General features: G+C 39.7%; 1 protein-coding gene across 2 annotated transcripts in view; it reads right to left on the bottom strand.

The window, feature by feature from the left end:
- The window catches only part of get4 (guided entry of tail-anchored proteins factor 4), a 31,682-nt gene extending 15,668 nt beyond the window's left edge, over positions 1–16,014 (bottom strand). For both annotated transcript variants that reach the window (XM_078558891.1, XM_078558890.1), the window contains exons 1-5: positions 15,843–16,014; positions 6,381–6,459; positions 5,068–5,149; positions 1,997–2,146; positions 1,105–1,243 (exon numbers count right to left, since the gene is read on the bottom strand). In XM_078558891.1, coding sequence (XP_078415017.1) covers positions 1,105–1,243; positions 1,997–2,146; positions 5,068–5,149; positions 6,381–6,459; positions 15,843–15,976 — 584 coding nt within the window. In that variant the 5' untranslated portion in view covers positions 15,977–16,014. The remainder of the gene's footprint in view (positions 1–1,104; positions 1,244–1,996; positions 2,147–5,067; positions 5,150–6,380; positions 6,460–15,842) is intronic.
- Positions 16,015–16,255: the final 241 nt, after the last annotated feature.

Raw genomic sequence — 16,255 nt, 5'->3', positions numbered from 1 at the left:
TTGACCAGAGTCAACCTGCCTGGTTTGAATTTAAACAAAAGCTTGGCAGTTAACTGTTCCCTGGTGAATTCTCCATGGCAACGCCTCTACCAGTCAGAGTCCACTTGCCAACCAATAGCACTCTCTTCTCATGCAGTATAAATTGTTGTTCTCTTTGCTACTGATATTCTCATGAATCTGTCCTGCTGAGTGCAAGACGAAAAGCATCAACAGCATGGCTCTATTTTTATTGTATGCTTTTTATGTGGCACTCAAAACAGGTAGTATTTCATTCATTTGAAAATGTCATTTAAAAAGCTTTTCCCCTTTTCCTCTGCCCCTCTCTTGAACATGTCAACTCTCACTGGGATACTGTCCAAAGGGCACCAATCAAAATGGAATCAAATTACTCCTTTGATCCAAGGACTTTAGTTTAAAACACACACAGAGTACTTCACTTTTTTTGCAGCAGAAGCTCAGTGTACTTTATTGCTATGATATTTTCTAAACTGTACAGGTGAAAGGCAAGTAAAACTACAAAGAGCTATGCCATGATTACCGTGGTCTTTTTTACAAATTTTTCCAAAAATGTAAGATATAACTAAAAAGGCATCCTTCAGTGAAGAATTTCAAACAAACTATGACAAGAAAATAGATATATATCCAGAAATACTAATAAAAGATTTTTACTGAATTAATCTTTCTAAACATATTTAAGGAATGCCTTTTTAAAACTCCAAAACACACAATTTCCGAAGTGCATGAAGGTTGTATAATGTTGTGAGTCAACATGCATTTTTGTTTTGTTGCTGTTTCCAAGTGCCTAGTAAAAGAACTCTGCAGAAGAAATTAGTTCAATTGTGGTGTACAGAACAATTTTTTCTCACTTCATTCTCCCTTGTGGATCTGGCTAAAACATAAAAGTCTTGCACATCAAGCTATTTTCAGCCTGGTGTACTACTCAAAATGGACTTGAATACAAAGAAAAACTCTCAATAGAAATTCAGGTGCATCAGACTCAGCTAGGATCATCTAACAATATAATGCAATTAGGTAGAGCTATTATTACACTATAAAGAGATCAACCAATAAATTTACACATTTGTTTGTTTACTAAATACTTACTGTAAGACTGCCTGAGCCACAAACATGTCCACTTCATTCCGGTAACCCTTTGATGCAGAATATTCTACTAACATATTTGCGCAACCTTCCCCATCCGCTGAATGCAGGAAGTGATACCGAGATTCACTATAGTTATGCTCTAAAAAAAAAATGTAAAATCATTGTAAATAAGCAATGAAACTGAAAATAATTTGTTGGCGCAAATATGATGGACTGAATGTTCTTCTGTGCCATAAATTTCCTATGTTTCTATTTGAAGCACGTTCACTGATTGTCTAAGCACACTATAAATAAATGCAAATAGTTGAGCACTATTAGAATCTGATCAAATCATTAAGTCTATTAACTCAACCATATATGGGACTATAGTTTGTCAGTAGAATGGTTGGCAGCCAATTTCATCATTACTTTGGTACTAATATTATATTTTTTAATTGTATCTAATAGAAGCATTTCTATACTGCAACAAGATTCCAAAATTCTTATCCACTTATTGAGAGAAAAACAACGTACAATGATCAGCATTATGAATGAATCAAATAATTTATGCAGAATATATATGACTATTTTTGTGAAGGGTGGCAAGTGTGGACAGCAGCATCCACTTTCTCAAAACATTAAAATGGCTAAAGATTAAATTTATAGTAAAGTGCTTGAGGTCAATCAGATTACAAACAACTTTTAAACCTAGCTTCATACGAGTTGGGAGTTACATCCTGTTGGTATGAAGTGCGAGCAGTGTGCGCTGGCTCCTGGCCAGGCTGCCTCGGTGCTTGGGCATCAGATGAAAACCTGACATATGTTATACTGTCATCTTAAATCACTCCAGATCATCACAAAATAGCAGCATAACTGCAGCTTTGGATATTGATTTCGCCTACCCTAGTCTTACCTTTCCACAGTGTGACTGCCAGCAGTTGGTGTATTTTCGGATGGCCAAGTTTTGCCGAACCTCCACTAGACCACTTCAGTGCTCGGGATACAAATGCTGCTCTCTCAGGAGAATTTGGATCCATTAGACTAAAAAGTTTACCAAGATTTTCTGAAAGACATGAAATGTTAATAAGTTTTGCAACTGTTTTACTAAATTCCGAAGGGTGCCTGGAATTAAGATAAAATAGCGTTAAGTCATGTCAAAATCTGTACTCGGGTAAAACACATGAAATAAGTAAATCATCCAACCTTTGGAAGAGGAAATGCAGTTATGCATTAGGATCTAAAACGTGTCAATATCTATAAACATTTTCAAAAACCAGTATTTGGTGTTGCAGAAACGAAGGAAGAAATTTACTTCAGCTTCAATAGAGGCTTGGCAACATTTTCATTATCCAACATGAAGTATTGGAATAAACAATTTCAAAGATTTTGGAAAACGGCAATTTAAGTGCTTCTACAGCCAAACTAATCTGTATTGTACCAGTCCAGCTTGCAGAAAGCAATAAAATACTGTGAAATGATGCCTAATCCTTTTTTTTTACATTATTTACGTATTACCTGGTGGGCAAATAGATTTTTAAAATCTCTAGATAGTTACACTAACTGGACAGATCTGAGGCATTAACTCCACATAATTCAAAAAACATCTGTGAGAAAAAGAAGTCCTTTATGTGCATCACTAAAGACTAAAAGCAGTAACGAAGGTTGTATTGCGTATAATAAAAGTTGTCTAATGGCCAACCTGAAGGAGTGAGATTACAAGCATCAAAAAAGTGGCTAAGCATAAAGAGTTTCAGTAAAATGTGGCAAGTCTAAAGGAAGATATGGAAGCTTTAGTACAGTTCTTCAGGAGTCACCAGTATTTTCTTAGAATTAAACTAGTTGTAATTTAGCAAGACATTCTTTAAGCCCAGTTCTGTACTACGGTTATGTTATACAGCACCAGCCCATGGAAGTTGCTAACATGCCAATGTACTGCTGCTGAATTCAGAATTGCAAACACAAATAATGCCCAGCCCCAACGTCAGGTGATCCTAACATTTTGCCTTAATCCTTGTTTACAATGAGAGCCAGGTTCAGCAATCAAATCCAGCCGGAACTGCTCATCCTTGGAACCATAGAATTATTACAGCACAAGAGGAGGCCATTTGGCCCGTCAGGCCGTGCCAGCTCTCAGTAAGAGCTACTCAGCTAATCCAATTCTCCTGGCAGTGTTTTATAAAGGTTCACCATGCTGATTTGCATCTCCATTAAATATAAATATCTGTAATACTTTCTATCACAAAACATCAAACCATATTGTTCTCTTTCAGATGCTGATGATCCTGCTGTACATTTGCAGTATTTTCTATTACTTTCTATGGGGGAGGGATAATGTTCAATGTAGAAAAGGGCAAGGCCCTTGCATCAACATTAACACAGGACCTGTAGCCGGATGCATAGCTTGTTCAGATTGGTGCAGAACTGGTTGTTTGGTCAGCTCGTATGGACAAACTGACAATTTTTTATTTGCAAGTACAAATATCCTATAGACAGATAGAAATACTGGAAACCAGAAGCAAAATATGAAAATGCTAGAAATACTCAGCCAACAGCATCTATAAAGGGAACAGGCGAGTTAACATGCTGAAGTTACCCTTCCACTAGAACTGCCTAAGTTACACTCCAGACATGAACCTACCCTTTCTATTTACAGATGCTAACAGACCCGCAATATATTGTGTACTTTTTTTAAACACAATCTACCAGGCAAAAATGAGACAGGGTGGTACCAAGAGAAACAATGCTGAAATCTGAAAGGACATTGGCCAATTTGACGGTCATTTGGTTTTCTGTTAAAACACCACAAGCTTGCTTTGAGAAAGGCAATCAGTTAAAGTACAAATCAGGAATGGTCAGTCTCCTACAAAATCATTAAGTGCAGCAGGCACCAAAACTAAGGCGCAGCAATACACCACCCAGTGAGAGATACATGGCACACAGCTACAAACCATAATAACAATCCTTACATATTTATCATACACATTCAGCTTTCTCACAAAAAAAACAAGCTTGCAGGTTTGGAATAAAAAAGAAAACAAAAATAAATCACTGTATTAATCAACATCCAGCAATTCACTATCTGAATCTGAACTTTTCAACTGTATACCTTTAAGAGTTTTCCTGGTAATTTCTGAACAATAAATATTATATGTAATGTTACTGAAACAAAATACATCAAGAAAAATGTCAAAATCTCTGCCGCATGTGTTCATTTTTCAGGTGTCTCATTTCTTCCACACCATTTTTTTGTTTCTGTTTGCAATGCAGTCATGTCATAAAATCTCAATGTTCACAAAAAGCTTGTTAGCAGAGATGGAACGGAATCTGCCAACCCAAATCCAGTTCTAACTGACATCCACTTTCTATCAGCAAGTCTCAGGACTTCAAGCTGACTTGACCCTCCTTAACCTCTACAGCAACCAATTACAGTGTCCCATTAAGAGCCTTGCTGTAAACAACAATTTTAGTATTGACCAATGGCTTAACCTTGGACCTCCTTGATCCATATGCTTCAACAACACACCAAGCACTCAAATTTCTAACTGAGCAACTGGCAAGATATTTACATTGTCTGTTAATAATGCCCATTTGCCTCTGAATTATTTCTTGTGCTACATCTGTGGCTCAGTCCATAGCACCCTCGCCTTTGAATCAGAGGGTTGTGGGTTCATGTCCCACTCCCGGAAACCAAGAACTGTGATTGCACTCAAAAGAGTTGCAATCTGTGACTGTTGATAACTCGAAAGAGTATCAATCTCTCCACATGCAGAAATGCTCATTTCCTCATTAACTAAGGAGCTCAGCTAATAGTAACTAGGCCAAAGTTCAAAATATAAAATAAATATAACTCATTGTAAAGATGGCATACCAAGTTCATTTTCTTCTATTTCTGCCATGAAGCTAATATTAATCATATTTCATTATTCAAATATCTGCAGAAACGTTGGAACAGCAGAAAAGGGAGAATGTCAACAAGTTACATACCTAAGAGTTCATCAGCAACCTTTGCTTCGGACTTTTCCAAGGACTCTAAAACTAGCATAGATAAATCAGCAGCACTGTTTAGCTGTACCAAGAAAACAAGAGCAAATTAATATCTTGGGAGAAAACTTTCATCTTCAGAAAGTAAACACCAATGGACAATAAAACAGATTCCTGGCATCTGTGGGAATGTTCGCTGATAATTGCACAGTGTTCAGCACCATTTGAAACTTCTCAGACACTGAGGCTGTCCTTGCCTGCATGCAGCAAGACATGGACAACATTCAGGCTTTGGCAGATAAGTGGCAAGAGACATCCACTCTACGCAAGTGCCAGGCAATGACCTTCTAAAGAAGAGAGAATCTAACCATCTCCCCTTGACTTTCAACATCCTGGAGGGCTACCAGTGACCAAAAACTTAACCGGACCAGCCGTATAAATACTGTGGCTACAAGAATAGGTCAGAGACTAGGAATTTCTGCAGTGCGTAACCCACCTAACTCTCCAAAGCCTGTTCACCATCTACAAGGCAAAAGTCACTGCATTCCATGTGATAGAATGCTCTCCACTTGCCTGGATGACTGCAGCTCCAACAACACTCAAGAAGCTCAACATCATCCAAGACAAAGCAGCCCCCTTGATTGACACCCTATCCACCACCTTATACATTCAGTCTTACCACCACCAGCACACAGTGGCAACAGTGTGTACCATCGACAAGATGCACTGCAGCAACTGATTAATGCTCATTCCACAGCACCTTCCAAACCCACAATCTCTACCACCTAGAAGGATAAAGGCAGCAGATGCACGAGAACATCACCACCTGCAAGTTCCCCACCAAGTCACTCACCATCCTGACTAGAAAATGTATTGCTGTTCCTTCACTGTCGCTGGGTCAAAATCCTGGAACTCCCTCCCTAACAGCACATGGACTGTAGCGTTTCAAGGCAGCACACACCACCACCTTCTCAAGGGTAATTAGAGATGGGCAATAAATGCTGGTCTTGCTGGCAAACCCACATCCCAAGAACGAATAAAAAAATCTCAGACATTATTAACCTTCAGGGTGCCTTGCCAAATAACCTATTCACTAAAATGACTCAATAGAATTGAATACTTTTGGTCAATGCCAAAGTTTAAAATGAAGGACAAAGTGAGCAGGAAAGTGCTTGCATTTATACAGCATCACATTAACTCCTGAATAAATAATAATTTTCAACCAAAAGAACAGATAATTGTTAGCATAATATTTTGTGTGTTGTCAAAACAGCCAAGAATTGCGAATTTTAAAAATTTTTGAAAACGGAGATTACCTGGCTGTAACTGAAGAACAGCAACGCCCCAGAATACATAAGTTCTCTAGCTTCAGCATGTTTACTTTGTGACATATACCTGGAAAAAAGGCAAGCATTATTTTTGGAAGAAGTAGAAATTAACATACTACTTACATTCTAAAAACAATGACTTCAGAGACAGCTGTAAAAGAACACCTACATTCCCCCAGGTCACCTCCAGCAATGCTTACACTTTCACCAACTAAAGAGTTCCTGCAAATATTTAACAATGTAAATTAAGTATTGTATTACAATCCTTATTCAATCAGAATACATTAAAGCTTTTTGAATCACCAGAATGTAATCACTGGGGAAACCTGCATTTTTGAAAATAAGATACAATTACCTCAGAGATCAGTATTTATTATTTGGCACAATGAAGCAAAGGTAGCGTGAGGAAACTTTACAAAATAGAAAAAATGTGACCAATTTTACATGATAAAATGCAAATAGAGATCTTTAGAAAATGTAACCTCCGCGATAAGACATTTTAAAGCAAGAATCCTCCTAAAACTTCATTCAAATAAAATGGGATGGGAACATGTGACTGATGTCTGGAAATGTAGTATGTTAGAAACAAACATTCTTAAAACTTCATAATCTGTAGTGTGTCTGGGAGAAGATCATACTGCACTATGGAAAGTTTCAATATACATGTCAATGAAAATACTTACCCAAGCAGGGAACAAATATCAATTCGCTGCTGAAATTTAACTTAAATTTGATATACAGTACTGCCGATGGAACAATACATCTCTGAACTTTCCTGTAATTTTAAAGTAACATTTTAAAGTTCTTTTCTAAAGGGCACTATTACATGGATAACACATGCAATTATTAAAATAGGTGTGCACGTTTGACACGTTGAGTCGGGTGAAAGTCTCCACTCAGTACAGGGAGGTGGAGCACTTTTCCACTTGTGGACATTAAGTGCCTGTACTGAGCAATCCTACATCAGGTATTGAATGGGTCACAGTAAAGCCCACTTCACACTAGCCCAATACATCACACTCATTCAAAGGTACATTATTCTTCATTTACTACCTTTGACAGTGATGCTGGTGAGCTGTTTGGCTACATCAGAGTAAATTCTTCAATTTGACAGAAAAACATGGTTTTCTTGATAATCTCCTTTGAGTAACGGTGCAATTCAGCATCAGATGGTACCAAAATATAATGCCCTATTACATTCTGGATCCACAGTCACTGGGAACTGGACTGAACCTTCGAAATATAACACTGCCAATGTTTCATCTGGCTTAGGACTGCGTGTATCTGAGCAATACAGACCAGGAAAGTGTGATCCCTATTCTGTGCCAAGTTGGATAATTTCAGCCAAGGCAATTTTAGACCTCCTACAATTTTGTTACACACAAGAGATCTAAAATAACACAAATTTCTGAAATTTCATTTGAAATTCTGATTTCCTAAGTGTAAGTGGATAGGTATTACTTTACATCCATAATGATTAAAAGTTACATGTTACGTAGCACGACGAATTAAAATACCAAACCTTCACATCCAAAGCCTAAGATTTCAATGCCTAGAATGGGGAAAAGAAAGGTCACTCTGTGCAATTGGAAGTGGAATGTGGAGATCAGGACCAAGAGTACTACAAAACTGTAATGGGAGCTCTAACCTAAATGGCTACGTGTTTGATGCTAACATTGGATGCTAAAAGTGCAAGTGCTTCGGTCCCCCAACACTGACATCTATCAAAGCACAAAATAATATAGGTGTGTGATATCTGTAATAGAAACTCAAAAAACCAGGTGCAGCATCTACATTTCAAGGCAAGAGAATGGTCCTCCATCGATAAATTGATGGCGGGATGGTCTGCGCCACTGCTGTCTTTCTTTCCCCACTGTCACATATCCATCTTTTATTTCGCTAATTTCTCTCTTCATACCTCTTTTCATCTCTCACTATTATCACTTCTGTAAGTTAGCCATCTCCTGTTTTCCATGAATTACTTCAGCTTATTTTTTTTAATCCCATGTAACAAGGTTTTTTTTCCCCCCTCCACTCTTAGAAGCTGCTCATCTGCATTATTTCCTGGTTCTGAAGAAGGCAATGCCTAAAACATTAAAGTTGCTTCTCTCCACAGAAGCTGTGCTTTATTGACATCTTTAACATAGCTAACCAGTGAAAGATTTTGGTAGCGATTGTAATAGGAAAAATCGAGTGAGAGGGGAATCATTTTTAGGTCATATTATATAACCATGAGCAAATCCTGTCTGCCCGAGAGAGACAGAGTTGCAGCCCAAATAAGGCATAATCTATTACAGCAAAACTGGATTTGACAGCAATCCAAGAGAGTGTTAAAGCCTTGAACATATTTCCTACTCCCAATCATATTTTGTTGTTTTACAATATTTTTCTTTTCAAATCTATTCTAAAAGAGCTAAGCATCTGAAGAGTATAATCGGAGTCAAAAAGGTCAAAAAACCAGGACACTTAAATTATTTCTAATTAATCCAATGATGTTTTAGCCATGGTTAAATTTGATCTGTTCAAAATGACCAAAATAGGAGGCTTAAAGATCTGGAAAGTATTAAAATGAAGGAAAGATATGATCATATAAAAGGGGACTAAAATGAGATACCAACATTTTCTTGCATTTGTATGATTTGAGCCACTGATTTTAAATTAGTTTTCTACATTGATCTGAGACTGTACAATTAGAAAGTAATTGTTGACCTTTTGTAACCCAATTTTAAAATCACTTTAGTGAAATGATTTTGCTGTTAGCTGGCATCACCAACATTCCTGATGTCGTCACATAATTTTGTAAGTACTTTTCATTCCCATGGTCAAATGCAAAGCCGGTTAAGCATGGCACAATAGTATGCAACAAAGGAGAAAACTGGCAACATTATTGGGTAATTATAAACAATTATAATGAGATTTTTAAAAGTTTAAGACACTGACAAAATAATGAACCAGTGGCCAAAGCAACCCAGCTTCTTTACATTGAATTCCAAAAGTGACACTGGGGAAGAATCGAGACAAATAAACATACTGCCTCTCCTGGCCAAGAAAGATATGGGAGGAAGGGTTGAGCCTGAACTGCGGTGATATCTAAACATCATTTGAGTCACTAAATTGTACAATTTAGAACATATTCTGAGTCATTTATTGTTTTCCAGAAAAATATTCATTGTGACTCTTCAGTTTTGACACCCAACACAATCCCCAGTCCTCCTTACAGATGGAAGGTCCAGACTATGTTTAAAAAGACTATCTAGGGCCAGTTACAACCATTGAACTCTGTGTACAATTTGATGTCATAAATTTTAAATCCACACATATGTGTTAATACACACACAAACTATCTGGATTAAAGGTAGACAAGTGGCCTGCTTAAACAGTAATCTACTAAACTTACTTTGCATTTCACTGGGTACAACAGCAACCAGAAAACATAATATCTTGCATTAGTTATGTACAGTTCTGAGTTACAACTCAAGAACATGTTTTTCTCCCTTAATTATACACTCATAAGTCACTTCCACAGTTCCTAATGATTCTTCACAACTGTGAAGTTAAAAATATTACACAGATCTGAAAATATCTCTTACACTCCTTGCCACATGCTGTATGCCTGAAAAACAGTATCCTCCTGTGCACATACGTCACAACAGATCCTGAAGTCTCAGCACTATGGTAACCACCATCAATACTACACAGAATACTGTACTTTTAAAATCCCACCACTGGTCACAATGAAACAGCAACCCATCTTTTTAAAATAGAAGCTTATTAATCACTAGGCTGGTTTTGTGATAAACATTAAATTCATTCATAGAGCCAAGATTTCACACTTGTCAAACAAATCCAATGAATTTTCAGATTTCACATGTTTCAGTGATCCTCTCCTTGTCTGTGGGTACATGCATTTCAGTTTCATATTGCACCAAACCAAAGGATGCTGCAGAAACATTCATAAATGATGTGAAGTACTGTAATAAAGTGGCAGATTCAGTCAAATTCAATATCTCAAACTAACGTCTTTAAAACTGCAAACTCATACAGTATGCATTATGAAGAAATTCTGATCAACTTGCACAGCACTTTTACCAATTATTGCTTGTCAAATTTTAACCAATTTGATCTACAACTGCTAGTTTAGGCTCTTCACATAAATTAGAATTGTCACATAGCAGTATTTTTTAATAACCTGATTGTTGCTGAGTATGAAGATTTATTTCTTAAGGAGGCACCTAAAGACATTTACATGAAAAAAGCATTTAACTCTTCCTCCAGCACATAGCCATTCACAATTCCAAGATTTAATCAGCACAGTATTGAAGTTCAGCTGAACAACTTTACACAGGAAATAGTTAGCCAAATACTGCAGCAATTGCTTAGGCTAAGTTTACAGTTTAAATAATGGAAAAAGAAAATGTTTACTTAAGGGCATGGTGCAACACTTGATATCTGGCCAATTGCTCATATTTTTAGCTGTTGAATGCTACCATTTAACATAAGGCCTAATGTTCATACATTTTAAGACAATTGAAAAAAGCTTGTTTTACAAAATCACATGATTATAAAGCTAAACTTACTTACAGAATACAAAATTTACTCACCTATTTTGTAAGTATTTATAACTTGAATAAGATGGTCTTCAATGAATAAAATGCATTGTAATGCTCCCTATTAAGCACTCTCTATATATTTCATTACTATAAAAAATATCTATTCCAAATAGATAAATAGAACTCTGCATGGCAAAGAAGGAAAATCACATGGTTCAGATCACAGGAGTTGCAGTCAATTTAAGGAAACCATTATCAGCCTATTGCACAGGAAAAGAGTGTTGGAAAGAGCCATAACAATATATATTGAATAATTTGTTGGGGCAACATCTGGTATGATCCAAATTCATCCCAGAACACTGAAATGTAACCATCGATTGATTATGCATGAAGAAGCTACTTCTAATAGCTAAAGCTCCATATTTTACCTATCCCTCCCCAATAATATGAAACACACTTCTTTAGGCACACATACTTAAGTGCCATTTACTGACAGGTGACCATGTTACACTGCTCCTTGACCTTTGCTGTTCTTGAATAAATCACAATCACAGTGATTCCAGCATCCCATTTTTAACTTCCCTCCTGGAAAAGTTAACCTCCATAGAACATGGCAAACAGTCCCCAAGCTTGTTGGGTTTAAAGGTTAGAAATTGATTTTGTTTCCATTATTGATCATACAGTGAACCGAACTTCAATCCGTGAAATCTAACGACACGTAGAAAGGTGTGCCACCAGAAGCCTCAGAGATAGACCTCAAACTTCACAGTCACGGAGTGGTAGCAGGAGGTAACTGACACTGAGCCAGGTTTGTGTAGGTGCATTTGCTGCTGTTTTGAAAAACAACAGATTCTTTTTCTACTGTACGTAAAGCTGGGCCCACTCAGGTGACGTTTTAATAGAGATTGAATGCTCAGCTCTGTATCCTATACAATATTTTCCTCCAGAAAAAAGGCTGAAGGGGTGGCCTGGTAGAGGTCTTTAAGATTATGAAAGGAACTGATAGGATAGATGTAGAAAATATGTTTCCATTTGTGAGCACAGACCAAACTGAAGGGCCATAAATAGAACATAGTCACAAGTAAATCAATAAAAAATTGAAGAGCGATAAGAATGTGGAGCTCGTAGGTGAGATAAACCTACAGATTTAAGGGGAAGGAGAAAATTGATGGGGTTAGATGATGTAGGGGTAGGAGGAAACTCATCAGAGCATACTCATATCATAGATTAGTTACAGCACAGAACAAAGACATTCAGCCCAATGGGTCCATGCTGCCTCTCTGCAAGAGCAACTCATCCAGTCCCAGTTCCCTGCCTTTTCCCTGTAGCCTTGCAAATTCTTCTATTTGGATAATTAGTCAATTCCATTTTGAAAGCCATGATAAAATCTGCCTCCACTATACTCTCAGGCAGTGCATTCCAGATCCTAATTACTCTCTGGGTAAAAAAAGCTTATCCTCACGTTGCCCCTGGTTCTTTTGTCATTCATCAGAAGTTGGTGTCCTCTGATTGTCAACCACTCTGCCAACAGAAACCATTTTTCCGTATCTATTCTGACCAGACTCCTCATGATCTTGAATCTATCCAACCTCCTCTCAAGCTTCTCTTATCTCAGGAGAACATCCTCAGCTTCTCCAATCTAGCCAAGTAACTGAAGTCACTCAACCTTGGAACCATTCTTGTAATCTTTTCTGCACTCTCTCTGTAGTCTTCACATCTTTCCTAAAGTCTGGTGCCCAGAATTGGACACAATACTCCAGTTGAGGCCAAACCAGTGTTTCATAAAAGCTTACCATAACTTCCTTGCTTTGGTATTCTGTGCCTCTATTGATAAAGCCCATGATCCATATGCCTTATTAACTGGACTAGTTGGACCAAATGGCCTGTTACTGTAACATGGTCCCTGATTTCTTTTCTTCCTTAAGTTAAAATCAAAAACTGTTGGGAGATGAAATTCCTTTCCAACTGCCGGTAGTGTTTATATAAAAGCCCATGGAGCACCCTGTTGTTCACAGAATAACAGACCACAGGAGGAGGCTACTTGGTCCATGAAGCTTGTTGTCTGGTGAACTGGCTTCTTCCTTGCGGAGGTTAAATGCCAACTCTCTGATATTTCCTCCAACCTTCCCCTGTATCATGACCCCACTATCAAACAATCATCGATCCCATCTCCTCTGGAGATCGTCCCTCCATTGCTTCCAACCTCATAGTTCTCCAACTCTGCACAGCCCACTTCTACCTCGTTCCCATGGCCCACAAACAGGACTGCTCTGGTAGATCCACCATTTCAGCCTTTTTTTGCCCCATGGAGCCGATTTTTTCCTACCTCAACTCCATTACTCCTCTCCTTGTCCAGTTCCTTTCTACCTACATCCACGACTCTTCTGAGATGCTCCACCACTTTTTCCAATATCCTGGCCCCCTTTTCACTATCTACATCCAATATCACTACAACTCCATCCTCCACCAGGACAGTCTGTGGGTTCTCTGCTTCTTCCTTGAACAGAGATTTAACCAGTCCCCGTCCATCATCACCCTCCTCGGCCTCGCTGAGCTTGTTCACACATTAAACAACTTCTCATTTAACTCCACTCACTTTCTACAAATAAAAGATGTTGCAATGGCAACCCATAGGGGTCCCAGCTATGCCTGCCTTGTTTGTTCCAGCCTTAGTCAAGTTCGCTTCCTCATCTCTTCTTCCAGTACTCTGATCTTTCAATGTCATTTTGGCCTTTATCCCAAGCCTGAAAATTTTGACTTTGCTTTCAATTTCCACTCTTTCCTCACCTTCACAAGGTTGATTTCCCAACTGTTCCTCAACTTCCCTGTCTCCATTTCTTTGGATAGGTTATTGACTGCCATCCACTATAAATGCAATGACTCCCACAGCTACTTTGACTACAATTCCTCCTATCCAGCTTCCTGTAAGGACTATTCCATTCACCCAGTTTCAATGTCACATCTGTTCTGGCAATGGCACCTTCCACAGCACTGCTTCCAATGTGTCTTCCTTTTCCCTCGGATTCCCCTCCACCATGTTTGATAGGGCCCTCAACTGTATCTGTTCCATTTCTTGCACTTCTGTTTTCACCGCTTCCCTTCCTCCAAGAACCACAATAAAGCTCCCCTTGACTTCACCTTCCAACACACCAACCTCCACACTCAACCGATCATCCTCTGCCATTTCTGCCACCTCATACATGATGCCACCACCAAACACATCCCTCCCCTCCCTGTCTCCATTCTGAAGGGATGCCGTTGCCTCTGCCACACCCTGTTTCACTCCTCAATCATCCCCCTTCCCATGCAAGGAAAAGCAACAGCTGCCCTTTTAGCTTCTCCCTTCTCACTGTCCAGGGCCTCAATACTCCTTCCGGGTGCAATGGCAATGTAACTGTTTCTTTCAATTTAGTATACTGTATTCGCTGCTCACGATGTGGTCCCCTCTACACTGGGGAAACCAAACGCAGAACGGGTGTCCACTTTGTGGAACACCTCCATTCAGCCTAGAAGCATAACCCGAGCCTTTTGATCACCTGCATTTTAATTCACCACCCCACATGCACAATGACAGATCTGTCCTTGGCCTCCTACACTTGTTCCAATGAAGATCAAAAGAAGCCTAAGGTACAGCGCCTCATCTTTTAATCAGATACCTTCCGACCTTTCAGACTCAACACTGAGTTCAACAATTTCACATCTTAACTTCTGCCCTTTTTCTTTCATTGGTAGCTCTTGGCGACATAACAGAAAATGCTGGAAATATTCAGCAGATCAGGCAGCATCTGTGGTGAGAGAAAGGGAGTTAACATTTTATGTCTGTGACCTTTCATCAGAGCATCCTGAACAGAGTTCTGTTGAAATGAAAGGCCTCGACACGAAACATTTCTCTCTCCACAGATGCTGCCTGACCTGCTGAGTATCTGCAGCATTTTCTGTTTTTGTTTTAAGTTTCCAGCATCTGCTATAGTTTATTTTTGTATAGAAGTCAATGATGATGTTGCTTTTTCCATTTACACTTCCTCTGGACCCGTCTTTTATCTCTTCACTTGTCTCGTTCCCCACCCCTTTTATCTTAGACCATCACCCTTTTGTCATTTAATCACTCTTGCATTCTACCCTATCATAGATCTACCCTTTTGTTTTTCCCTTTCCCCACCCCTGTACTTGCCTAAATCCTATTACATTTCTAACTTTTTCCAGTTTTGACAGGTCATCAACCTGCAACGTTAACTTCCTCTCTCCAACCTTTTCTCTCTTGTAACATTTTCCTTTTTACTTCAGATTTCCAGCAACTTCAGTATCTTACATTTACACAGCAGTTGATGATGATTCTGCCTTTACCAGTTACACCTCCTCTGGACAGATCTTTTGTTCCTTTATATGTCCCCTGACCACCTCCTTTTGCCTTGCGCCATTTTGTCATTCAATCTCTCCTTCTTTCCAGCCCATCACCTTTTGTTGCCTTTCCCTGCCTCTCTAACTTTCTCCGAAGTATTTGCAGCATTTTCTGCCTTGAAATAACGCCTGTGCTGTGCCCTGGCTCTCAATGCTCCCCTCTTCCCCGCCCCCCACTCCCCCCATTCAGCTGTCAATCCCCTGACTGACAAGAGAGTTGGCCACTCACAAGCCGCGCGTCACAATAGACCATCCGCAGCCTGGACCAATCAGCGCGCCGCTGCAGAGTGGGATGGACCGCTGCCGCTACCAGCAGATTCGGTTGTCGCTCCGCTCGCGGGGGCCTGGGAGAGAAGGATCTGGAAGCCGCCGGAGGTGCGGCCGGCAGCGGCGGGGGGGGTGGTGGGGAAGGGAGAAAGGGTTGGTCTGTCGGAGCCGCCCTCCCCGTTGCCGTCCCCACCCACACACATACATACATACACCACCCACCCCTACTCCTCACCGGAAGAAAAGCGTCCTGTACATCTGATGCGCCTCATAGTAGTCGCCCTTCTCCACGCTGGCCCGGAGCTTGCTCTCCACCCGCTGGACTCCGCCCCGGTTCCTGCAGCACTTCGGCAGCTCACTGTCCGCCATTGCTGCTCGCAGCCAAAGGTCAAAGGGGCAGCGGCTTATGCGCGCCGCGTTTGACGTCATCGCTACGGCGTCCCTCACTCATCACAAGGCGCCAGACCGCCAACTTCAAAACGGCAGGGGACGCTCTCCAGAGGCAGAATACTGCCGCTGCTGAGAATCTAACTTCAAAACAGAAAATGCTTCAAATATTCAAGGGAAGAGAAACGGTTCAGGTTGGTGACCTTTCACCAGAACGGGGAATAGTTAGAAACACAACAGGTTTTGAACATAAGAGCAGGA

The sequence above is a fragment of the Cetorhinus maximus genome, chromosome 15 (genome assembly GCF_964194155.1).
Source record: "Cetorhinus maximus chromosome 15, sCetMax3.hap1.1, whole genome shotgun sequence".
NCBI classification, from domain to species: Eukaryota; Metazoa; Chordata; class Chondrichthyes; order Lamniformes; family Cetorhinidae; genus Cetorhinus; species Cetorhinus maximus.
This window is presented reverse-complemented; position numbering and strand designations above follow the sequence as displayed.